Raw genomic sequence first — 27879 nt, 5'->3', positions numbered from 1 at the left:
TAGTTTCTCTTTGCTCAGCAATCTTTTATTTTCACACCATGAAAGATGAAAATGATTGTTTTTGTGAAACTCAACAGCAAAACATTGGGCACATTTTAGATGACTCATTTGCACTCTTCATATTATCAAGAAATCGTATGCTTATTCCGACAGACTTGCAATGGAGGCCATTTTACAACCTGATAATAATTTTTTTTAAATTACGTTTGTTTGATATTATCTGTATCATTAATGTTAACAACAACATTCTAGATCTCTACTTTTTACAATAGTCAATTTGTAAATTATTTGGTACCATTTGAAGGATTATGTGACCCACTCGTTCTGCCCTGTGGCCTACTTTCATAATTGGCAAGAATGACAGGACAAATTAAGAGCTGATATAATAAGCCGTAACCAATTTGTACAAGAAAACACAGGTTTAAAGCTATTTGATATTGAGTTAGAAGAAGGAAATACATATTTTTATTTAATAGAGGTTTAAAATATATGATTGGAGACAAAAATAATATATCTACTGATCAGCTTCTCTCTTAATTCCAGAAAAATTCTATATAATAGTGTAAGGAATGAACAAATATTCAGTGAAAGATTTGTCACTGGCTATAAAAAAATAGAACACTTAGATTTACATACTTCTCTTGTTGATTGGTAAACATAAGTATTACAGTAATTGTCAACTTTGCTGCATCAGTGATAATGGGAAGTTAAAGATCAGTAAAAAAACATATATTATTACATATTATTATACACAGAAATCACATATGACAATATGTTTATTTCAGGAATATACATAAGCATTTACACTTTTGCATATTTGTTACTATATTTTCCATGCCAGTCTCCATTTTCCAAGATGGAGAAAACAAATTTGTGATCTAGCTGGATATTTTGTGACTGAGAATATAATGGATGCTATTTATTAATAGTATGCAAAGACTATAACATGTAGCAACCAATCAGCAACTAACACTGATTGACCAAGCGTAAGTTAGTTATCAAAGCTAGTATCTGCTTGTTATGGCTCTTTGCACTTTGTTAGTAAATAGCCTCCAATGAGGTAACCTAAGAAAATATTTACTGATATGATGTTAGCAAGGACAATTTGTACTGCCTTCACTTTTCTTGGATTTTTTGATCAGACAGAGAGCATAAACATGGCTACAATGAACATCTTACTGCCTGAAGGCAATACATAGTGAGGTACAATTACTCACCACCTTAGTGTGATCACATGACTACCTGTGCTTGTCTCAGACTGCAGAACTACCATTGTTTAGCTAGCTCCCTGCTCAAATTTCTTTTACAATTGACTCACTGAACTTCTGTGGGTTACATAAACTCATATGTTTACATATTCTTCACTATGTACTGCCCACAAGGAGTTTTTCTTTGTGAATAATCACTTTAACGGCACAGAATTTGATTTTGCATTCACACAGACGGCAATGTACTTGCTCAGCAAACTGGCTTGATATTAGAAAATATTGATATTGCTGTCAGTATATGTTACTCATTCAGCATTTTTTAAAGACATGAATATTTGTTTCTTACATAGTGTTATAATCAGACTTTTCTTGTTTCCCTGTTGTTTTTAGTTTCACTTTTAATGGACAGCTTGTTAAAAACTTATGGGAACTGCAGGATGCTGTACCATGCATCATAAATAAATCAAAATGCCAATTAAACCCTCATAAAATGTAACCACTGAAAACAATATATATATTTTTTTAAATGATAGTGATTGAAATCCTGCGACCCTGTAGCTGAAGGTAAGCACACTCTTTTGGCTACTTATTATTCCTGTGCACATACTAAAAACATTTTTGAAAAAATGGCACTTTTTTGGCACTAATGAATAGTACGTCACAACAGAAGTAGACTTTGATCAGATTTGCATATTGAGAATATATTTGCTGGAAAGACTTATTTTCATACTAGAAAGCAATAGATGGACTTATGTCCATTTTGATGAAATAGGATGCGTATAAAAGAATTTCTTGGCCAGTGGATGAATATGGTTTAGAGGCAGAGCACCTAGACTCAGCAACTACATTTTGCAGTGTTTAAATATAGTTCATTTAGACTATTCATTTCATTTTTTTTTTCTGGAAAATCTTATAAATAAAATTTAAGGTCATTTTGCTCTTGAATGCAGAATGAAAGAACATTTTTTAGCTGAGCAATGCTGAACTGTTTTCACAGCAACTTGAAAGCAATGTTCCACCTGGGGACATTAACAGTGCATTAGCTGTTTTTGATGCCTCCTTTTTCAACACTCAGACATGTACTGGTGACACAGGGCAAAGTGCTTCAAATGTTTTTTCAGATCGTTACACAATCAAGAGTAGGACATCTGCTTAAGTTACATGAAAAGTGATAATAATGATGCTGAAGAATTGTGAGCTTTAATATTAATAAAAGAGCAGAACAATTTCCTCTTCAAATCACACAAGTTATAACTTGATTTTTGTAGGCTTTCTTTTGAATTTTGCTATGTTGCTGCATAATATAGATTTAAAAAGACTTTGCGCTTCTCAATTGTTGCAAAATTTAATAGTGAAAATCTTCCTCTCCCAACTTCTGGTAAAAGAATTGCCACTAACGAGATATTCTCTACTTATAACTTGATGCTTAGTTATGACGACGACTGGTTCCTAATGAACATTAGCCGTTAGGAAGCCTTTTACATGAATGAAGTAAAACTGTAAAGAACAGGGAACACTAGTGAAAATAGTATGGTTGTTTACTGAATATAGTATTCCCTAGGAGAAAAATATATTTTAATTGAACTTCTATGGAATTGTACCTTAATATATAGCATGTATGCAAAATATTTGTAAGAAGCTTGCTAATGTTTGTACAGATATAAATGCTTGTATATGTATGTTTTCTACAGTTATTGTCAGGTGCTATGCTTTTATTCCTCTTCGTCGTATAAACCGAACCCCCAACACTTATGTTGACATATGTATACGTTCTCACCTTGTAAAGTACCACTCTGTTTGCTATGGGTGAAAGATCTTAATCACCTCACAGACAGAATGCCCAACATGTCCGTTTAATTGTTGAATGTTACATTAATAACATTAATTAGAGTCTGGGGCAAAGGGCTTGCAGATGAAGGTCATAAAACAGTATACTATTCATTGAAACTAGACAGCATGGGACAATACTGTACACAATATGAACTGACAATAAAACAAGTAAGCACAAAAATGTAGAAAGAGAATTAACTTATGTCTGTTAAAGTTAATGTATTCTTGAACCTCTGACATCACATCTCAAGCACTATGTGTCCCTTTCTTACATACCTACAACAGATTTTCTCATATTATGTTCCTACTAAGTTTACATTTTAGATGAACATAGTAAGCGAAAGTGAAAAGAAAACACAACACAGATAGTATTTTGCTGTTGTCATTTGGGGACTTTTGATGGGTTATAGTGAATGTTAACAGCTGTGTTCAGTTCAGAAGGTTTACCATTCAAGTATGGTAAGCTTCTCACAATAATACACAAGAACGGAGGATCTTTTCACATTTTGCTATTATTGGCTTATTCGTATATTTTTCAGCCAGGTACAGTTAAACTGTACTGAAAAATAAGACTTTTTATTGTAACACTCACAAAAGCTGACCTTTTCAATTTAATTACTTTTACAATGATGGGTAAATGTCAGGTTTCAGATAAAGGTTGGACATTTTGAACTTTGGACAGAGTGACAGGTATCTTTGATTCTCCAGGAGCTGGGGCCTTCATAACAGGGTGCACGTGAGCCTTAAGGTCTGCTATTCTCTCTTTAAATTTTTGTTGAAGGTATTTCTCTTCTTTGGAGTAACTTTTAGCAAAAGCAGACATTAATAGACATGCTGCCAATGTAGTTCCCCCAATGCAAAACATAATTGCACCTGACAATTTACAAATATCAAGTGCTCCATTAAATTGGACAGCATGACTATCCACAACAACAAAATCATCTTCTCCGAAGGCTTCAATTTTAGGTGACACCAGAAACCCAACAGCAAGTACCGTTATACCTGTCAGCATGAGGATAATGCCCGATATGAGTCCGACCTGTAAAAGAAGTTTGCAAGGTCAATTAACCAGTATGAGCAATTTGATTGATAAACATAAGGACATATGCAAAAAAGCTCATTCACACATTAATTTGTAAATGCATTTCAGCTCTGTTTCATTCATTAGCAGTGAAGGGGATAAGAGGCAGCTATCGGATCACTAATATATATGGTCTCTTCCATGCATTCCAATGTGAATAAGCCATGCATGTTCTTACACATGCCAAGGGGATCAATGATCACAAAAAGTGTGAACAAGCCAGCAATGGGATCTTCATATTCTTCATTTAACAAAATAAAAATCACAATACCATATTGCAATTTGGTATTGTCTTGGAAGACTTTATAGATCTATATTAAAAATATGATTAATTAAGACCTCTAATATTCCTCTAATAATAATAATAATAATAATAATAATAATAATAATAATAACTCTATTTGTCCTTACAGAGTTATGTGTCTGTCAAAGCACAAAATGATAATAGTTTATGAATTATTCAATGAAATTACATATTGCCCAGGGCATTGGTAAAATATAACTTTTATATCTGTAATTTAAAACATAAGGAGCAAATACATTGATTAATAACCAGCAGCAATTATAAGCATAATTAAAATGATAAGAATAAAAACTTGTATCTTACTGTTGCCCTATTGAATATGCATTTTAATTGAAGATATATACTTTCCTGATTATATCTAATGGTACTGTCCTTGTCATGATGCTTTAGCAGGTCCAGTCTTTCCAATTTTTAATTAATAAAATGGCCCCCACAAAGTTCAGTTCTTAAAAGCTGCCCTTGTTTTGGGTAATGTGATTTTAGGAAACCAGCTCAAACTTAAATGTGCTGGTACACGTCACAGGTACAGCCACCAGAAGTAGCATACATTTCCACTTTCATGTGTTCCCTGTATACAAACAAGGGATTCCTAAGACCCATTATTATTGTAAAGTTAAATTCCATAAAACACACATATTTTAATGTTACATTTTATTTTACCAACACTACCTACTCACTCTACTATAGAGATCTTTATGGAAAAAAAGTCCAACAAAAATCTATTTTCTTAATCTGACATAGAGAAGAGACTTTAGCTCACTCCAGGAATCTGGTTTTATTTGTGGAGGGGTAACATTGCCCTTACAGCCTATTTTTGGAGTAAAAATAGAAACAAATACTGGAAAAAGACCATCAGTGCAATTATTATCTCCGATCCAAATTGATTAAAAATAATACCTAGGGTTCCCAATGTTACCAGTGCATTAAATGATTTTGTTCCATATGAAAAACAAGTTGGCAGCTGGCCTGAGAAGTTTAATTTGTGTTTTTCACTGTAAAATTTGCTACACAGGTAGTATTAAGTGCTCTTTGGAGGTTTGTAAATAGATGAAAAATATACACGTGTATTGACTCTAATAAGGGTTGAAAACAAAATCATAAAGAAACAAGAACAGAAAACATAAAAGTCATGCTCATCCTGAGATGGCATTAGCAGTGGTACTTACACTGCTGCTGGCCTTGGTAGATAGATTTCCCCCTGCTTTGCAAGGGAAAGCATTACAGGTGGCCCTGGTGATGGCTACCCACCTCCAACAGCTTTGGTAAATAAGGAGAAGCAATAAATCCTGTGCAAAAAATATTCTTTTCGCGGTATCTCCCATTAATAAATAGACCCCATAGACATATAGGGCCTGAGTCATTAAGGAGAGCAAAGCATAAAAAAAGGAGTAACTTTGCACCTGGTCAAAACCATGTTGCATTGGAGGGTAAGGTAAATTTAAAATGTGGGGACAGATTTATAGTTGGGGTAGGGTATGTTCAAGATCAACTTTAAATTTCAGTGTAAAAATAAAGCTATCAAGTATTTGTGTAGTACATGAAAAACCAGCCAGTATTTTCCTTACATGCAAATAATACTAATCTGCACCCCTTGCATGGTAACATGGTTTGTCTCGGAGAACATTTACTCCTTTTTTTGTCTTGCTCTACTTAATGACTCAGGCCCATAATGTTTGGTATTACTGGTCAGCTGCCTGTAATTCTTGCTATGATCAGCTTTATTATTTTTTCTGTTTCATACAAACCAAAAAGGGTTTCCTAACCATGTATTTAATAGCAGCAGGGTTCCACATATTATAATCCATAAACTACATACAAATAAACAGTCAATATACACAAATGCACACTCAATACTGAATGGCCACTTTATTATTAACGCTTGAACTGACCATGTAATTAACTGATCCGTCAAAGCAAACAAAGCTATTTACAGAATTATTATTATTGTTGATTTATAAAGTGCTGCATTGCTCGGTAGAACTAGACAGTGGGGAAAACAGGGTATACATTATACAAGGACATAATAGGCACACAAATTAAATGCAGACATGAAGACAAAGGGTAATGAAGGTCCTGTTCATGAAAGAGCTTACAATGTAAATGTAAGAGGGCAAAACTGAAACTAAAGGAGTGTGGCTCAGAGAGGCGATTGGGACAGTTTTGCGGGTACACTAGTGTGTATAGTAAAGGCGGGAGTACGGTAAACTTTAATAAAGTAATGGGTTAACAGAGAGCGTTTAAAGATTTGAAGGCTGTCGGGTAGTCTTCGGAAACTTAGGAAATTTTTGGTGTTATTATGGTGAGGGAGATTTAAGACGAGGTGATGACTCTGGGAGGAGGGAATCTGATAAGCTCTGTTTTAGACATGTTGAGCTTTAGGTAGCAGTGGGACATCTATATGGAGATATCAGAGAAATCGATGGTCATTTGAGGCAGAAGGGTAGAGGTCAGTGGAGAAGAGGTAGATTTGGGATTGTCAATGTAGAGGTGATACTGGAGGCCAATGAGCAAATTTGTTCCCCAAGAGAAGAGGTGTACAGTGAAAAAGCAGAGGGCAGAGGACAGAGCCTTGTTGGACTTCAACAGATAGGAGGATGTGTCCGAGGTAGAAACACTCAAACCCTGCTCAAGTCCTTAGATTCCATTCAGTTTAATCTAATCTGATTTTAATGTTATGTAGCATGCAGGATGCAGAATTTTTAATTCTGGAGTTAACAATACAAAAAAAGTTATAATTTCAACTCTATTAATAATACTAAATCCTCTTTCTTGATCTTATTTTTCAGATTAGGGTTTGATTTCAGTTTTATCCAAATGTTTTGTAAGAGGATTTACTATTCAGTTCAGTTGTAACACATGGATTTGATGCAACCCTACTCTGAACACAGCATGGAAATGAGCATTTAACACATCTGCATAACTCTAATAGAATCAGCAACACTCATGAGGAATTTTACTCATGGCAGGGTTCACGGGTATATCTACAATGGACAACCACCTATATAACATCTAGCCAACAGAATTAGACAGACAATTGAATTAAAAAGGCATACTGGAGCTAACATAACTGAAAACCAGGCATCAGAAAAAATAAACTTAACATAAATCTGTATTCCAGTTGTTTCATGCTGATCTAGGAAAAGGATATGGTGAAAACTACATGATTCCGTGAGAACTATGTGGTGGTACTCAACATAGCCTTAAATTACATTAAAACTTATTATATCATATTCATGAATTATAATATCTAACATGTTGCACTTAGTTACTTAATGAGTTCATGGCAGTACACAATTTTAAGTTTGGAAATATGAATCACTACTTGGACCCATATGAGTCCATGGTTTCACCATGAAAACTGTCAACAATGTGGATTGGTGGCAATGATGTGATGAGTGTTTTCATTGCACAGGATATCTGAATGTGGTTGCCAATCAAGTTTATCCCTTCATAGCAGCAGCATACACATCTGCAGATTGACATTTTTAAACAAGATAATGAACCATGTCATAAGGCTAGGAAAGAACACAACAGTGAATTTACATAAACGCAGTGGAACCCCAGCCACACAATCTAAACTGAGTCTAAACTGAGTAGAGTGTCTATAACATGTGGTGGAATACAGTATTCAATGTAGAGATCTACCAACAGCTAAACTGCTGCAACTGTGACATACATTGGAGTTGACATTGGCTCGCCCCACTTTCTATAATTGCTGAATACAGTCCCGATGTATTCAAGCTTTTCTTAGGACAAATGGGAAAGTAATTTGTAATTAACAAAGTGCACTTAATATTTTATATAAAATTGTGAGGAATTCCACTGACCCTGGGTTTTTATGAACATTCCCTGCCCACATTCTACATGCTTCCTACTGCAAGTGAGCATTAGCTGTCACAGCATGATACTTATGGGTCCCATATCAAGATTTCTAAGGGGCCCACAACATTTTTATTAACACCCTCTCCTCCCTAACTTACCTTACCTTACTTATTAGGGTCAATCTCTAAAACGATTGTGCTATGCATTCCTTTTTCAGAACCAATGGGAACATACTAGTTTCTCTCCCCTCTGACTAGAATTGAATTTTGGTGCCCTAGAATACCTGTTCGCACATGGGGTCTGTTGCATGTTTGGGGATACATTCATTTGTGTAAAATACCAGACAAATTAAACTTATGACAGGCCTCTCGACACCTAGACCTATAAGCATAATGAAAGTAGGAAGTATTACAGTGAACATAGTTATAGTAAATGGATGAATGTCTGCTTGATATTCTTTAAAAGATACAAACAATACTTTTGTTTTATAGTACTTAAATTGTATGTAAGCGAGAGTTTAATTTGCCTCCCATTAAGCAGTGCCTTAAGTTCACTATAGCCTCTCACGCAGCAAACACGTGCTCCCTACAAAACAAACCACACATATTAGACATACTAAACATACTAAAATAAATACTAAACATACTAAAACATACTACACATGTCAATATACAAACAAAATTAGGTACAGACTTGCCAACCTGATTTTTTTTTTTTACAGTAAGCCCAGGGCCATCTTAACAACATTATGGGCCCCCGGGCAAAGCAGTGCACCGGGGCCCCTAGATATAGATATAGATATAGATATATAGATGTATACAGATACAGATATAGATATATAGAGATAGAGATAGATAGATGTACTTGCTCAGTGACCCTTGTAGGTTTTTTTTGCAGGTTTTTTTCTTTTGCAGGATTATTTATTCTCATTAAGAGCCGTGCCTATGGGGCCCCCTTGCCCGTGGGGCCCCCGGGCAGCTTCCCATCGTGCTCAATGGAAAAGATGGCCCTGAGTAAGCCAGAGTAAAAATTAAAAAAGAATAAGAGGTAAAAATGTACTCTGGAGCTGCAAGATAATATATCATATTAAAGCTATTGCTATTTTGTCTCCAATCAACACTTCTGTGATTGCTACACTGACCAGGTAGCCTGCAGTCTCTCTTATTCTGCATGTAGATGCATAAATACTTTTTTCTTTATGACTGGGACATTCCAAGTATCCTCTGCCATTCCTCCATGTGTCCTCACTGGGTGCCAAGCTTCTGCCCTGCCTTTCTCCAGCCCTGCCCAGCTACCTCAGTATATTGTCCAAATATATGACTGTTACTCATCTGCATCTAATGCCCATGTGCTTAACTTTCTATGTGTAGTCACTAATGTCTTGGTATCATTAATAATATAGTCTCATTAATGGGTAATCAACATTATATTATTATATCACTTAAATCTGCATTAATGTTTGCTATCCACATTACCTTAAGCATCTTTCTCTGTCTTTCCATTACATCCTCTCTATGCTCTTCCTTGCCCCCCCCTTTCCACCCCTCTTCCAACCTCTGCTCACCACCTCACACCCCAGCCCCTGCTATCTCACTTTGCCCTGTTGTTCTCCTCGCATATCACCCCCACTCCCTCCCTCTCAGCCCCTATCTGCTCCACCTCTAGAGCACCCTTGTTATCCACACCCTGTACCTTCTACTACTGCTACCATCTCTACCACTCCTAACCTAGCCTTACTGGTTCTACCCAATCTCCCACAAATCCCCTGCCCCTATCTTCTCCCTGTGTCTTACCACCCGGGCTAAAATTTGCCAGCCCTCATGTGCTCTCTGATCACAATTTCTTGTCTTTTACTACATCCTGCCCCCCCCCCCCAACCAAAGTCATGCGCACTCAGTGACACCTTAAGGCCTCAACCAGATTTTATTCTTGACAATTCTAGAATGTCTTCTTGCTCCTGTCTCTTTTCAGTCCTGCCCTAACCCTGCTATCTATCTCTTTAACACCACACTCTCTAATGCACTTGGCAACCCTGGCACTCCCCACAGACTCACCCCCTCCAAAAGTGCTACCACTCTGCCGAGCACCAATGGAGAAAATCCCACTCCAACACTGACTACATTCACTTCAAATTCATCCTTTTTCACAAATTCAACTCCATCTCTCTCACCAAACAAATCTACTTCCTATCCCTTATCTGCACCCTGCCACTGCTCAAGACTTTGCCACTTACATTAAAGATGAAATTTACACTCTTCTCTTCTCAAATCCACTCTATTCTGCTCACTTTGCCCTTCCCTCCTCTAATTGAGAACAAGAGCCCTACAAGTTCCCTCTCCCCCAACACTTGCCTGCACCTTGCTCACATATATAACCTCTCACTCTCCAGTAGTGTCTTCCCCATCTTCAAACATTCTCTTATCTCCTTTCTCTTCCCGCATGCCTACCCTATCCCCTTCTATCCCCTCATGTCCATTCCCTCTACTTCCTCCGTCCACCACATGCACTTGTGTCCCATTTACACCTACTGTCTCTCATTACCACCTGCCTCTAGAATGTAAGCTCTCACAAAGCAGGGTACTCTCTACTCCATGATGTTATGTCTTATGCTGACTTTTTGCTGAATGGATATTCATGCAAACCTTAATTATTAGCTCCTCACTGTCCATGTATGTAATTATGCTTCATTGCATTAATGTATCTATTATTATGTTTATTGCATTCATGTATACATAGAAACATAGAATTTGAGGGCAGATAAGAACCACTTGGCCCATCTAGTCTGCTCAATTTTTAACCTATGGTAACCTATTTTATCCTTAGTTCTTTGTAAGGATATCCTTATGTCTATCCCAATTGTGTTTAAATTGCTCTACTGTATTAGCCTCTATCACTTCTGATGGGAGGCTCATTCACTTATCCACTACCCTTAATTTTAACTAGCATTTCCTCTGAACCTAGTTCTCTCCAGTTTCAGTGCACGTCCTCGTGATCTAATGCTTCTCTTTCTTTGGGGAATGTGTCCCCCATATGCCTTTTAAAAATCCTTGATATATTTGAAAGTTTCTATCATGTACGCTCTTTCCCTTCTGTGCTCTAAACTATACATATTAAGATCTTTTAGTCTTTTCATAAGTTGCCCTCCTTTGCACAGTCTCTAATGTATTTATATCCTTCTGGAGATATGGCCTCCAGAACTGAACACAGTATTCTAGACCTATACAGTGGCAGTATTACTTCTTTCTTTCTGCTGTCACCAATAAAGATATTAAAAACCATTGGTCCAAGTACAGATCCCTCAGGTGCTCCACTGGTAAACAACATTTCCCTCCTTTGAATGCACTCCATTTATAACAACTCTCTGTTTTCTATACAGCAACCAATATCTTTTCCATTCACCATCTTAGAATCTAATCCCAGGCTTTCAAGTTTATTTAAGTCTGTGATGTAGGGCAGTGTCAAAAGCCTTACTAAAGTCTAGATAAGCTACATCTATGGTCCTCTCTTGATTACTTTCACCTAGTCAAAAAAGTCAATAAATGCTCACTGTCAGTAGTTGCTCTTCCCACCTTCCACTCCCTTCCACGTTTGTGCAATGGGACTACATTTTCTCTTTTCCAGTCCTCCGGAATTATTCCTGTAGCTAATGGCTGGTTGAATAATTCTCTTAATGGTGTTATCAGCACCCCTTTAAGCTCTTTTAGTATCCTTGGATGTATACCATCTGGCCCCATTGATTTATCCACTTTCAGTTTTGAGGGTTCAGTCAGAACTTCTCCTCTCTAAATGTACTTGTATCTACCTCATGTTTATGAGTTTACTTGCAACTTAACTATGGCCCCTTACCCTCACTTTCTGTAATGAATACTGAGCAAAAATAATTAGTAAGATGATCTGCTATTTCCTTGTCTCCCTCAACAAGTCTCTCACTCTCTGTCTTTAGTCTTATTATTTTGTTTTTCTCCTTTCACTTATATACCACAAAAAAATTGCCAACTTTACCTATCATCTGTACATTAATTGTCTGGAGCTATGCAATATGTGGCATCCTATATATAAATGTTCTGGTTGATGATAATGATCAAGCTAAACACTTGAATAAACATACCCTTATGATAAGAATGAATCTTAGTGCATCTCAAATGGCAAACATAATTCAGTAAATTAGTATGACACGCAAAGCACTTAAAATTTAAATTAACGTGCTGTTTCAGTAAAATGAATATGATATAGGTTATGAAATATGTAATAACATGCATAGGTTTGTGAAAAAAAAATCATACTTATTACGGCATAGAGGAGAATACATAGCATGCAAACAAGGTAAAAATCATATACAGCGACAAAGTAACTATTTAATGCACACAGTACTGCAAAAGAGATACCTTGTACAAGTAAGGCAAGGCTGACCATTCAAATATTCATAAAGTATAGCCTCATATATCCCCCATAGCCCCCATATAGCCAATATACCAGCACATAGCCAATAAATCTTTATACAGCCTCAAACACCAACACATAGCCAATATATCTCTCTATACTTTCATATAGCCTCACATGCAACCAATTAGTTAATATTTTCCAAAACACCTCAATTTAGCTTCACATGCCTCACAGCCAATAGGACTATATTTAATTAGCCAAAATGTCTGAATAGACAAGCTGCCAATATTGCTATTATGGCCCCCTCATAGCAATGCCCAGTATGCCCATATTGTTCCATATGCCTCCAGTATATGGAGAAATAGGAGATTATATAGTACAATATAACCTTCTCATACTCCCTTATTATCCAGACACTACTTACCCTTACTGCCACAAATTGGGAGCAGCGTTGGTGGTAGTCGTCCATCTTCTCTCTTGTCTCTGACTATTTAAAAGTTGAGCACTGAGGACATAGGGGACTGGATGACATCACAGGAAACTTGGCTTGGACAATAGGCCAGCTGGTCCCTTGCCCTCCCAAAAAAGAGAGCGGTTCATTGTGGGGAACTTTCTGATCACTCTTAGACAGAGTCCAAAACTATTGGGGGAATTCAATTCTCAGCAATGTGCACACAGTGCTTCTGGAACGGTCATCGGCAGCAATGTATGTTTTTCAATATTTCCTTGCATCCCAAAGAGGTGCACAGGAGAGTCATCAATGTTACAGGTACCGTAATAACTAGAAATGAGTATGAGGCTCCTATGGAGCTTTGCACAGAATTGAATCCCCCTCCTATGAGTCACACAGTAGGACTGTGATAGTTGACAGGTATACATATTATGCACATATATGCACACTGTAAAAACACATTATACACATAAAGAGTAATACCATACAGTAAACAGGCACGCAAATGATACACATACACACTATAAACATACATTACACACACACAAATACAGAGATTACCCAAAAATACATACTTGAAACACACATTATACACAGATTTGGCACACTAAAAGGACTTCATGTTGAGGCTTCCTGTCTCTTTTCTTCCCAAGAGGACTGCACTTTTGTTTTTTAATTCAGTGCCTGGTTGGGAACCAAAAAGGACATTTCTGCCATATGAACTCTACACCATAGTCCTTTATCCCCAGCAATCACTGAATCACAGTATGGGGATGAGTAGGCTGCATAAGCTCTTAGTGGAAAGGTGTTATGTCATTATTCTTAAGCAGTAGAAAGAACACATATAGCATTAAACCTAAAGGAAACATCTAACACTTACTTTAAAATAAGGTTTGGTAGGAAAGAAAAGTCTACTTACCTTCCAGAAAATAGAGCTCCACCTACTGGGCGATCTCTGTATCTGAAAATCATCATCATATTCCCATATTGAAGCTGTACAGTCCTCATAAAATTGGTGCAGGTAGGATCGAACTCCATAACGATGGTATCCTCCTTCTGGAGTACTTTGTGATTGCTTGGACCCACAGATGTCAGCACACGTACTCATCCTTATGATCTGAAATTAGACACATGAATGAAATATTTAATGTCTGACATTATTAGAGTAGTTGCATACAGGTTATTAAATGATAATGACAAAATAATGAAGCATTAAGGACTTGAATTATTAAGGCACACAAAACTAACGTATTGTACTTTAAAAAAAAAAAAAATGCACGTAAAGCAGGCATATGCATGACTGTAATCCACAAGGAGTGGATGTAAAGATGCGTCTGTTGTTGAATATGGGTCTAGGTCTGCTCTGCTCTAACACACAATGCTATGCAGGGTACATAGAATACATATGTAGAATATAAAGCCACAAAAGAATGCACAGAAACAAATAAAATAAAAATATTAATGTCACATGTTAATAATATAGTAATTGGTGACAAATCAGTTAAAATTTTAAAATTTTTCCTCTTATAAAATACATTTATTAGGATCTTATGAATGTCTACTGTACATAAAATAATTTACTTAAAAATAATTTACTTAAAAATAATTTTAAAATTCTCCTAATTGCAAGACATTTTCTAACATAATTATATGTGACTGTCATCACTAGTAATCGGCATTTACACAAGACCTTTAGCTGGTGCAAGTGAAACAACAGAAAAATACGTAACTTTGAGATGCCCAATGCTTGAATTGGATGTTGCTGCGTATGCTCAAACTTGGTACGTCCTTACTGTACATTGACTAGGTGAATATGCCCATCTACCTCCCCGTTCCGCTCATGAAATCATAGGCTATAGTAAGAGTACTTTACACTCGAAAATGAATTGGACGTTGCTTCGGTCACTGGTGTATGATCCGGTTCTTGGCAAGAGCAGAGCAATATTGCACAAAAGATGGCACATATCGGCATATACACTCCTTAATGAATAAGGCCCTAAATGTGCCTCAACCATGCACTGTTGTTTTACTGGTGTAAATTAAAAATTGAATCAGTGCCATCCTGCCTCATTCAAGCAACTTTACCAAAGTACTGAAATTTAACCAATTGTTTGAACTTGATTTTAAAAAATGTTGCAGATGTAGAGGGACAAATATTCAGTATCTTGTTAAAAGTTTCATGTTTGTCAATTTTAATCTTTTATTTACATTGCTTTTTTTGGTGTGCATGCCAAATGCTACTTGTACTCCGGTATGTACAAACAGCTTCCCATTGAGTCAGTGTCACACATAAATGTAATAATAATATATGACCAACCTTTCTGCATTTTGAAGAAACTTTGCAGTGTTATGCACACAAAGGGGACACTCCCAAGTTTCTCCAGCCAAGTCTACTGAGCATTATCTAAGCACAAAAATGATATACATACATAAAATGTATATATTACCTGCTACTGCTTAGCAAATGTTATGCAAATCTGACAGATTTACCTATTGCCAATTTTTTTGCTGTGTAAAAGAATGCACAATGATGTGAAGGAATCACTAAAATCACTAATATACTAGTATACTACTAGTTCCAGTAGTGTGCCTGATATTTAAAGACTTAATAAAGTGATGTTTCCCTTTTAAACTCAGAATCCTTGATGGTTATGCATCAAAATCTGTAGGGTTTTTAGCTAAACCCATGTGGGGATTATACTTATGATTCAGCCGGCTCCAATCCAAATCCTGATTTTTTACCATTTTCGTGAGCAGGTCAGAGTTCTACATCTCATAGCTATCATAAATAGAGCTTATCCTTCCCTGGCTTACTTGTAATATGCATATTACATTTCATTTCAGATTTGGTTCAGTATTCACTAAATCATATAATATTTGGTGCATTCATCACTACAGAGTCCCCGTACCAGCACATAAATGTCACATAATGTGTATCAAGATGTAGTGTATCCTTGTACATATATCATACTTGCCAACTCTCCCGGAACGTCCAGGAGACTCCCGCATTTTGCGTGAGTCTCCCGGACTCCCGAGAGAGTGTGGCAATCTCCCTGATCTGCCCAGAAGTGGGCAGAATACGGTTCAAACGCCGTGATTCACCGGGAATCGCGGCATTTGGCCCCGGCTAAAATGACGCGCTTTTTGGGGCCCCACCCCCTACACGCCTACCTCCTACTAGCAGCTCCCGGAAAAAAAAAATGAAATGTTGGCAAGTATGACATATATATGTAAAAAAACCAACATATTTCACTCTGCTCCATACATATTATGGATTCATGCCCGAATGCAACTTGCACGTATGTTGCGTTGTTTTAAAAAGAGCATGCATCTTGATAATAGTTACGGTTGTGCTGAAATCCAAGCGTATCTCTATATATGCTTTGATTTTAACCTGGGTGTAAGTACGCTCTGCCTAAACAGTACTTGCCATATGTAGACAGAAATAACAAACTGCAGTATACACTAATGTGTATGTACAATAAAAATGTTTGTCAGAACGCATAAAAATATTATGTTTTACATTTATATAAATATTTACTTTTAAATACAATTTTTTTAATATTTTAATTTCATTGCGTACTGTACATACAATGCATTTTTATAGTATATCTTAGTTATATACAGTTATGTGATAGCTACTGAGATGCATACGTGTCATTTTAAAATCAAATACTATGCCATTTTGGTCACCACTATCAGTCGGCATTTACACCTGATCTGCAGTTGGTGCAAAACATATGGCTGAAAAGAAGCATATTTATGACAAACACAGAACTTGCATCGGTCACATCTACACTGAAATGCCCTTACTATACATGGCCTATGTTAGTTCACCCCTTCCCTCCCCCTTTCCACCTCTCAGGTCGTAGAAAGTTGAAAATGTCAGTTGTGTGCGGACATCAATTGCATGGAATTGCGTTAATTGGAGTAATACCTGTTTCTGGACATGGGTAAAACTTCTTTTACCAGTACTTCACCATATATGCGTACTCCTCTCTCTCACATAACATTTCAAGCTGATGAGAGAAGTGTGAGAAGCGATCCTAACAATACATGTGAAAGAACAAGACTCCACTTTAAACTGGAGCAAATGGGAGAAAAAACTCTGGATGGCCGTCTACATATCTGACAGCAGCGGTTTGAAGGATTCTTACAAGGCAATTATAAAGAATTATTTTTGTAAGTGCAATCTTATGTGTTTAACATGAACTTCGTTTACCAGTACCTCACCATATATGCATACTCTCTTCTCTCTCCTATAACATTTCGGGCCGATGAAAGAACTGTGAGAAGCGACCATAATATCGAATGTCAAAGGACGGGATGTGCATATGTCCTTTATCCTATTTATCAGGAATATGAAATGCAAAGAAGAGTTGTTCTGAAACACACAAATTCATCCGTGCAAGTACAAATTTATGAATAATTGCTATTCGACTTCCTTGCCCACAAACCTGAACTTACTGTAAGCCACTTCCCCCTGTCTTCAGGATGATTGCTATTTCCTTTGGGAACACATCAACGCACATCACTGAACTCTTGACTGATAATAGGTTTCTCCTAAACAAAACGGAACTGACTTAACCGATTGGTTTAAAAAAAATACTTGCTTTATTATCTGCTGACTATGCTTAGCTTTAAGATTATAATGTGTTTATAAGGGATTTTATCCCACAGTTATTACACCAACATACACTCAAGGAGTAAAGCATTCTCATCTTTACCTGTCCTTTAGTGCACTATGGTAGTCCATTAGATAAACATTACCTGCTATAATTCAACTCCCTGTTTTACCCAATTTCTAATTTTACTTACAATATCTATACAATATCTATTTACAAGTTGGATTTAACCTACTGCGTATTAGCCTTTCGTGAAGGCGAAGGGGGTGCTGCAAGCATATTAGCGTAGGGTGACCTGAACCCATAATTAGACCCGGTGTAACATACAGTTCATATGTCTCATTGTGTTTTGTTTAGGAACATACAGGCAGATTTCACTGTGTATTAAGAGTAGACTTTCAATCACATTAGTATGAGTGATTCACAAATAAACCTGATTACATGTTTATTTTAATAGTTATTAGTTTATATCTCATTTCTTACTCTAGAAAATGTGTATCATAATGCTCATTTAATGAGGTCTGGCAGTAGAAACCACTTAAATGACTTGATGACGGCATGTCTGCATTTCAAAGATACCGTAGCTCAAAAATGGATGTTTTATTAAATAGTACCTCGGTACAGGGACAACGGAAAGACAGGTATATCTTTCAGTAGAGCAGAATGCCTATGTAATGGAAACTCCCATAATAAATATAAAGTGAGTTTTAATTAAATTTACTGCTCATTTTATATTAATGTTTATGCGGCTCAACAGAAAGGCAGAACCCAGCTCTACTCTATTCTTCCACTGCCTGTCTAATAATTGTCTCCCTTTTCACATACTGCCAAAGTAATGCAATAAAGAACCCACTGGGAAACAAACAACCATATCTGCGCTATCATTTGATTAATGTTTATTAATGAGAAAATCATGGGTAAGCAGACTATTATTAATATAATTTTGTTATTATTATTTTAATCAAGTGGTTTTCCTTTTGCCTTTGTGTTGCTAGCTGATCTTTGCTTCCATATTTTTGAATCTTTTGAAAATCTTCATTGTAAATTTCTAGAACATTAAAGACAATTGGTATTAACTTTTTGTACAGATATTTAGAAATATTTATTATTTTCTTGCTTAAATGTGTACGTTATTTTGCTCTTCTGTGAATGAGAAAATGTCATCCCAAATAAGTTTGTATTCACATAATAGTGCTCTGTCTTATCATCTCGTTAACTGTTTGACTGTGCCTGAGGCCCAATTGTCTCTATTCTACTCTGGAAACACAAAGGCTGCCCGATAGACTACAGAACAGTGAGAAACAGCAACTACTTGGCTACATTTTAGATGTTCTAGCTGTAACAATACTTCAAGCCATGCACTGACAGTAAGTACAACAAGGCATTGGAGTATTGTAAATCAGCTCACATGAGAAAAACAAGAGAAAGAAGGAACCATTGAGTTAAAAATAACAGCAACAATTGTCTTACCTTATTCTCCACTTGAGCACAACAATATACTCTTGACTAATCCGATGGCTTTACTCTCCCCAACAAACACTGACCATACAATCAATTATTTTCCCGTAACATGACTATGACTATTATTTTCCTTTTGCCTGCTGTGCCACAACTTATGTCTGCTAGGTGAACAACATTTTGTTGCATTGTATTACTGTGAACTGTCATTAAAAAATCTACAAACCATTCCTGTACTTTAGCATAAGCTGTACATAAAGGGTTACTGAGATGTAAGGGCATTGCCAACAAAAGAGGAGGGTGGCATTTACCCATATTTGGTCCTCTCAATGTTCAGCACCAGTGAACGATTGGGTGGTATTGGGTGGTATTGGCATGCTGCCAGTGTTGCTCATTAACAATGCTTTTATGTTATTTTAGGTGTATACAATTTAATACATTTACATGCAACCTTAACCCAATTCCAATACTTAGTTCTACTGAAATGCATTGTAGAGATCATCCGGGAAGCACAATATATGAGTGGAAAAAAAAGTAAGCTTTTGTGGAATTGTAGGATTCCATATTTTTCACTGAAATGCAAAAGATAATAGGCAAATGTTTCAAAGAAAATGAAATATTGTCACAAAGGCTCAAACATTTTCTTACTATGAACCATAGGAACTTTGATCATGTCTTATAATTGATGTACTATTTATGATTGTACAGTTTACCGTTTTTTAGACTCAAGAGCCTTAAAATGTCAATACATTCCAAAATAATAAATTACATATACTGGACAAAAAAATGTAAATGGCATACTGCACTTAAAAAAACATTTTTATAAAACCTGAACAATTACTCTACCTTTTTGGAGCAGTGATGCCATATATAATATCTAGTTACAGAAATGCATTACAAAATTAAATAAATATATTACACATAATGCAGTCCAGCTTAAAAATAGAGGTGACAGAGGGTTTTAGTACAGGGGGGAGGGGAGAGAGAAGCGCAACATCTCACATTGTAATTAGTCATCTCTTTACCATGCGTGTGTGACCTTGCTTTGCCACAACTCGTCCTACAGCCATTCTTCCAGTGGACTGTCGTTTAAATAGCTGTCCAGAGCCAAATGTGAAGGAAAGAGAGAAATGTACCACTCTTAACTCTATAATTCCCTTAATACATACACCCTTAGTATTTATATGTAGACATAAAAAACCTTAATAGCACAAACACAAGTTTATCTCATGATATGTGGGAATATTTATAAAGAAAGTAATTTAAATAATCAAAGTTGAAAAAAAAGTCCTAGTGTTTTCTCCCATCCCTTTTGTAAATTGTAAGATTGGCTGAACAAAGCACATATTGACTTGCTTTGTTATTAAAACTCCCTGGGCCTGATTCATCAAGTTATCTGCAGATTTTAAGTGTATCGTATGCAAAATCACTCTGTGCATGCCCAGAACTGGGACATACGCCAGTAAACGCAGCCCTGTCCGCTACCTCTTTGAACGCAAAGGACACTTACTTGAGCCAACAATTTCGGGGATAGAACGGGGTGGGGAAGTGTAGTTTTGCCATAGTCAATGTAAAGTAGGGGTGTGCCAAACTCAAGCGCACACAGTCTCATCTGACTCAAGCTCTGATCATCTCAAAGTTACTTGTTTTTTGTACCGTATCTCTTGTTACAGGTCTAAGTCCTGAGCAGTATTGATGAAAGTCTCATATACATGCTATAACATGTGTTTGCAATCAGGAGCAACTGTAAAAAATGTATTTTATGTTCAGTAGCCATTAACAGCATACTAACAAATGTATTTCATGAGAATTGTTTTTTTAAAAAAAGAACTTTAATGCCTTTATTTTTAACTAGTGGCATTAATTATATATATATATATATATATATATATATATATATATATATATATATATATATATATATTCAGTATATAGTTTTTTCAGTATGTTCTTTTGCAAATGTATAATCCACATAGATGTTGGATGTACCGTGCAGTGTCTTGTGTAGAAGAGCACAGCAGACCTACACCCAAATTCAACAGTGCACGTATCTTGAGATCTGTGCCTTGTAGCATTCGGGCTTGCACAAAGTCGAAATACGTGCATTTTAAACCAATCGCATGTTGTGCTCAGTACACGTGCCTTGATGAATCAGGCTCCCTGTGTTGTAAGGCTCCATTAAGCATTAAGTTTGCAGTATACAAGTTGTATCCTCAAGGGCTGCTTTCAGCACAATAAACATTATACTTAGTTAGATATAGAAGAAAGTTAACTACTTAAATATATTTTAATTACATGAATCTGTGAGCGGTCTCCCAGGACTAATTGCATACCATGTCTAATTGGTTTCTACTTTTTTGTAGCCATTTCTAAGCTCAGTTCACTATAGAAGGATTAATATAGAACAATCCAAATCTCCAAGCCACAGACATACAGAAATTTGCCACAGTAGCAAGATAAATATATTGTCAGGGATAGTTAACATTTTATTCTCAACATAAAGACACATTTTGGGTTACGTGCTAACAAAGTGTAAAAGTGCAAATGTTTATGGGTACATGATCATTTGCACATTGTTATTAAAAAACATAATACAAAGTATACACATATGCTGTAACCCATAGCAACAAATGAAATTCTAAATGTTATTTTTATTGTGAAGTTTTAGAAAATGACAGCAAACATCTGGGCCCACTACTACTGTATCTAAGTAGTGTTCATATTTGTTTTGATAGCTGTTGCTCTAAGTGTCAGTCAGCTATTGTTTTGGGACCCAAGTTTCAGTTTGCTATTTTCATGAATTTTGCTATGAGTGCACAGTACTGAATTGCACTTATTATGCAAAAAAAACGTATGTTTAATTCTACATGAGTCCCATAGTGTGCCTGTAAATAATTAAGCAGCCTGATAAGGACAAGTTTTTGGTCTGAGTTTTGCTTGTGCAACCACATAGAGCACCAACTGCACTATTGTAATGGTCACCAATGACACCAGTAGGTAGCCACTATAGTCAGGCTAGCTCACAGACAAAGACATCTGGTTTATGATAAAGCCCCATCTGATTCCTGTAACAAACATCATTTTTGGGATACAAGAATCAAAGTTGTCCTACTGAAGCAGGAATAGGCAACTACGTAAGAAGGATCAGAGAAGATGTGGGGGTGGGGATTAAAGACTTATACCCAGAAGGGCAGATAACGGATGCAGGGTAATGCATTCATTTTATTTATTTATTTATTTGCTGGGGATCCTTCTATGATAGGATACTTTATACTATTTATAATGCCATAGCACTGTGTGATGTCATCTAATCTATGCAAGCTTCAGTTCCATGGTCCCAACAGACTAGGCAAGTCAGCAAAGAACTAGGCAAAACATATTGGGCCAAATAAATGATGCAAGATCCAAGTGCATAAAACAACTTGGAGAGACAAGAAGGGCAGTTAAGGTGAGAGTAGATAAATGGAGCAGAGCAAATAGACAGCAGGCAAAAATAACATGTGAGATCAAGATAGGCACATAACAGACAGGGAAATGAAAAGGCAAGGAACAGAAGACATAAAATAAATGGGAGAGACCAGTTGGCAAGGTTGACAAAGATGGGGCTTAAATCCAGCATGGTGGCACTTAGCAGGAGAGATATGAGGAAGACATAAGGAAGAGGTTAGAGGAGATAAGGGGAGACAAGGACTGGAAAACATGAGAAAAAGGTGCAGAGGAGGGGGCAGTCATGACACAAAAAGGGATATAGGGAAGAAAGAGAGAGGCTACTAACGAGAAGTAGGCACCTCCTAACACCACGTTTGATGATGAGTCAGAACCTCCAGAAAACTGGAAATGAAAAGTGTCACTGGGCAGAAGTTTGATGTGTTGGGTACATATTTTATTGTGCATATTTTGGTAAATGTGCCAAAGGAGTAGCAGTAAGAATGACTACAGGCCCATCCCCATGTTACTGCTGTGGACCGCAGCAATCCCTCACCTTCTACATAAAAATGAAATGCCATCTTAGCGCTTAAAGAGATGGGGCACTCTAGGGGCAGACTGTCAGGTTACTAGCACTCTGGTTGAGTCTCTTTCAGGGAACTTTGGTAAGCATTTGGAGCTAATAGAATGAAAAGCGGCCAGGATGCTGTTACGTTGGTAGCAGAAGCATCAAGTACTCTAGACAGAACAGGGGGCATGGGGAACTGGACTGCATACTGGTGGTATATGGGGCTCTACTGCACACTGGGGCATAGGAGCTGTGCTATATACTGTGGACATAGCAGTTGTATTGCATACTGAGAGTAGATGATTGCGTACTGTTGTAGGTTTTGATATGGATGGTTTAGCTATGATTTTGCCAGGTGTCACCAAAAAATTTACAGCACTGGTATTAAATTAAATGATAACTTGCATTAGGAGAAGCAGACATAACATAATTATTACTATTATTATTATTATGATGATTATCATCATCAAATAATAGCACAGGTTGCTACTATGTGCTATTGTATCCATTGTGGCTGGCTTAATCCCTGCTGGTAATAACTGACAGCACCAAGGGAGTAAATGGCTCACCTTGGAGATAGTAAATTTGGCCCCTTGGTGCTGGGCAATATGATGAAAAATGTGGGCTACATTATGTGTTTCACAATGTAGGTTGCAATATATGCTGGATATTTCGGACTGTATAATATGTTGGACACAGGGAGATTTATTATGCTATGGACAGTTGAGAGCAACATAACATGCATGTATTCTTACTGATTGTGTTCAACCCTGTATGCACAGCTACAGATTGCAAGTGGCAGTGTACTGTCAGCACTGACCACTGCACATTCTCCTAGCCATCGACTTTGACTTCACACTTCTAGTTTCTTCTGTACCCAACCCATCAACTTCAACTTTGTCCCTCATGACCCATCCTCTCAGGACTAACCTGCTTAGCCAGTCATGGTGTGTCTCTGATAGTTGCCCCAGCCACGTGGCACACATACACGTGACACCTGGGAGCAAATTTGTATAGAAAATTCCCAGCCCCCAGGTATCCTATATCTAGCTACTGTCTTTCACGAACATTGCTACAACTAGCAATCAACAAAAGGGCAAGAGAATTCAGTTTCACAGAGCCGTACACAGACACAAGTAGTAAAAATGAGCAAGTGAAAAATTGAACTCAAATCAGCAACTAAAGTCAAGACAAGCCACAAGGAATGATGTTCAGAAAGCGAAAGCCAGCAACAGTAATCCAAAAATACAATAGCATCCAGATAAGGAAGAAAACACAGGCATCTAAGTCATGCATGCCTAGGCTTACAGAAGTGCTGTCACCATTAAGTGGGGAAGTGCCTCTACCAAAATGTTGTTGTGGGCATGGAAAGCGATTTTAACTAAAAGTAATATATATTTGCAGTCTAGGCAGTAGATAAAGAAAAATCAGGGAAAGAAAATTTAATGAGAGATCCTAAGGTAAATGCCAGTTCCCAGTCTTTGGACTCAATCCCGGTAAGGGCGAATGCACCTACATTTGTGGGTTTGTGCAAACTCTGGAGCATAGTAGAAACTGTAAAATTGTAACTACAACGTCTAACCTACTTCGACTTCATTAGTTTTAAATTTTAAGATTTTATCTTAAAATATACAAGTCAGCCTAATTTATTATTTAAATTAATCATGAGATTAATCATGCATCAGTTAAATGTCACTGCTATGCATTTCTTTGTTTTAATTACATAGATCAAAGTGCATCTATAAATGCGCTCATTCACCAAAGAGCAACTGTAAGGTATATAATGAAGTCTGGTTTACATTATCTCTAAGTGGATGAAAAATCTGTAAAAAAAATGCTGTGTGCCCACAACTGAAGACACCACCATAAATGCTCCTATGTTACCAATGTCAATTTAATTTTTCCAATTGGGTGCAAAACTAGGTGCACTCAGGTACCTAATCTGAATTTGGCAAGGCCGACCTTGATCCGACCAATCCTCTCCTTGGCAACTGCACACTCTTGCTCCTCCTGCCTACAGTAGATGCCACCATTTTTGTATACATCTTTGTTGAAAACATAGCATTTGCATTGTGGATTTGTAGATTTGCAAATAAATTAACCTTACAGACTCCAAATGGCAAGTGGTGCACCAAACCATTAAAGTAGGACCAAGAAGGCACAAATTCCCAAGTCCAGGTGTGACATCACAAAATAAGGCATGCTAAAAAGCAATGTACCCTCATAAATGACCTCCACGTGTCCCTATTTCTTAATTATTGACTGCAAAGTAAAACTATTTTACTTCTTTAGTCTATATTCAATTCTCAATATTTTGATTGTGTTAGTTAATAGTTATTAAATATGAGTTAAAAGCATAAAAAATAAATTATGTTCAGTGGTCATATCATAACAAGGGTTCAATATGTCTGCTTAGATAACACTGTGCATGATGTTTTCTATTGTACTGCCAACAGCAGTGTCCCTGGAAATTGTTTTCTAATATTAGCTCATATGCTGTCTGTTTAAGCAATCTCTTACTTATTACCCCTTACTCCTATATTAAGATGACAAGTGTTTTATTCTAGATAGTAAGTCATTGACCCAACATCAAAGATAATGCCTTGGATTATAATATCCGGTAAAGGTATTATGGTAGATCATTTGAAAACAAGGAAGCAACTCTTGTAGGACATTCTACTGAGACTTTTCACTGAAATGTATAATATTCTGTTTTGTGTATCAAAGTGGTCCTGCTATATTGGCACTCTACCGTGTACCAGCTGCTGCTATCATTTCTAAATGTGGCCATTAGATTTTGCTCACTGTTATCTGCAATACTGAACCAAGTCACTTATCTTCAAAAAATGTATTGCTATTGTGTAAAATAATATAAAAAATGTTGAAAGTGCAAATACAGAGAGAGAAAAAGGAAGAGAAATTAATAGACAGAGGGAGATACAGAAAATGAGTCAAAATCAAACCTTCCAAGAGGAAGTAGTGGGTGGAAAACTAACATTTGTGTCACTCCTCCCCCAATATCCAGTCATACAATGATCCATATAGGTTTAGTACTGATAATTCTGCTCCTTAGCAACTAGGAACTGTAAGCTGGAAACACTAATAAGCACAGAAATTAAGCAGGCAAATAAGGTTAGCACAGAAGTCAGTATTCCTTAGGAAAAATTACAATTGCCAGATCACATTTCCCACTACAATATTACTTGGTTCTGTGAAATTGATTTTGACATTTATGTGCAAATTGCATCACACAAATGTTAAATATACATTGACTGACATCAAACAATCTTTATTCATATTGACTTTCCACAGACAAATGCATTGTGCTCATAACCATTGTTATTTAGCATGTTGGTAGGAGGGAAAAGGTGTAAAGTACAATCATTATGTGGCTTACAGAGAATTGTTTAGTAAATGTGCTATGAGTTGTGATTTAGAACACAAGACATGCAATTCATAATTTTTTCTACCACTTAGATATATGGGGAATACTTTCTAGGTATATGGGGAATACTTTCTAGGTATACCACTTAACTGTTAAACAGATATAACTATTTCCTGGAGTTACAACACACCTCTGAGTGAAAGTGATACTGTAGAATAAAATACACACTACAATGATATAAAAAAACACGTAGAAATGCTTTCTACATTTTTTTTAATCTATGTATTATATATTCTATTTTATTCTACAATATCACTATTCATATTAGCTGTCAAACGTACAGTATAAAGAAGCCCCAGGAAAGCCTAACAATACCAGTCATGTCCAAATATGAACAGAGGGCATATACAGTACCAGTTACAGGAAACGTTTTTTCTAAGCACATCTGTGAGTGTGTGGGAGGAAGTGTCCTTTTCCCTGTATGTCCTTCACTGGCGTCCTGTTGCTCCACAGAGCGCTCTCCATGGTGCTGAAATCGATTTCAAAGCTCAGAACACGTAACTCATGACGCCACTTCTCACCATCTGTTTATTCCACAATGTCCTTAGTGTGCCAAGCTCGCAAAGGACATCTAATCAAGCAGACATTCCATGCTACATGCAGCCATACGGATTTCTTTTTTTATCGTAATATTAAAAAATAGAACAATTTTCCAAAGTATTTACATATCAACTTTTATACATTTATTGTGTACTTTATATTTTAAATGCAATCACAACCCCAACATTGCCGATTATTTCTACAATTATGCATTGATATTATAGACTGTACATATGTTGCAAATGCATGCGTTTAGTTAGACAATATCACACATATCTGGTCTAACAATTTGTCATCCATTTAAATATAATATTCTAATTAAGCTTAGGGCAGAGCATTCAGCCTGTTCTCAGCTCATCCATACAATGTCTTTGTACGTTCGGCCGTGTATGCTGTTCCTGATGTGTGCATAACTGTATATCGGGCAAAGCAGCAGCAAAATGTTAATGATTTCCATTCTGTTTGCACTATGTAGACGATTCTTTACCTTTCCCGAGTGCCTGCTATGCCGGCTGAGCTGTGCTGCTAGCTGCAGATCTCTTCTCGTTCGGGTCCCATCCCTCTGATCCTCTCTAGTCTCAAACACCACGTATTATTCTCCTTGTGAAGGAGCCCCGCTCCTTGTGCCTGCGCACTGAGCTGCCAAGGCCGACTTGTATGATGTAGAGGAGAAAACATGCGATCTAAAGGGGGAGTGTCTGCTAGTGTTTGTACGTGAGATAACATCTACAACGTGTT

The 27879-nt window shown here is 36.8% G+C and overlaps 1 protein-coding gene across 2 annotated transcripts; it reads right to left on the bottom strand.

Moving 5' to 3' along the window:
• Positions 1-27806, bottom strand: NRSN1 (neurensin 1). 2 transcript variants are annotated; one of them, XM_075213140.1, is made up of 4 exons: positions 27629-27806; positions 26956-27070; positions 13999-14196; positions 1-4077 (listed from the first exon to the last, which is right to left on the bottom strand). In XM_075213140.1, the coding sequence occupies exons 3-4, from the start codon at positions 14185-14187 to the stop codon at positions 3679-3681; spliced, it is 588 nt and encodes a 195-aa protein (XP_075069241.1). In that variant the 5' UTR covers positions 14188-14196; positions 26956-27070; positions 27629-27806; the 3' UTR covers positions 1-3678. The 2 variants fall into 2 exon arrangements, with proteins under 2 accessions (XP_075069241.1, XP_075069240.1); XM_075213139.1 differs by lacking the exon at positions 26956-27070 and having other exon boundaries at positions 27629-27804.
• Positions 27807-27879: the final 73 nt, after the last annotated feature.

This window comes from Mixophyes fleayi, chromosome 5, assembly GCF_038048845.1.
Source record: "Mixophyes fleayi isolate aMixFle1 chromosome 5, aMixFle1.hap1, whole genome shotgun sequence".
Classification (NCBI taxonomy): Eukaryota; Metazoa; Chordata; class Amphibia; order Anura; family Limnodynastidae; genus Mixophyes; species Mixophyes fleayi.
Note: the sequence above shows the minus strand (reverse complement) of the source record. Positions and strands in the feature narration are given on the sequence as shown.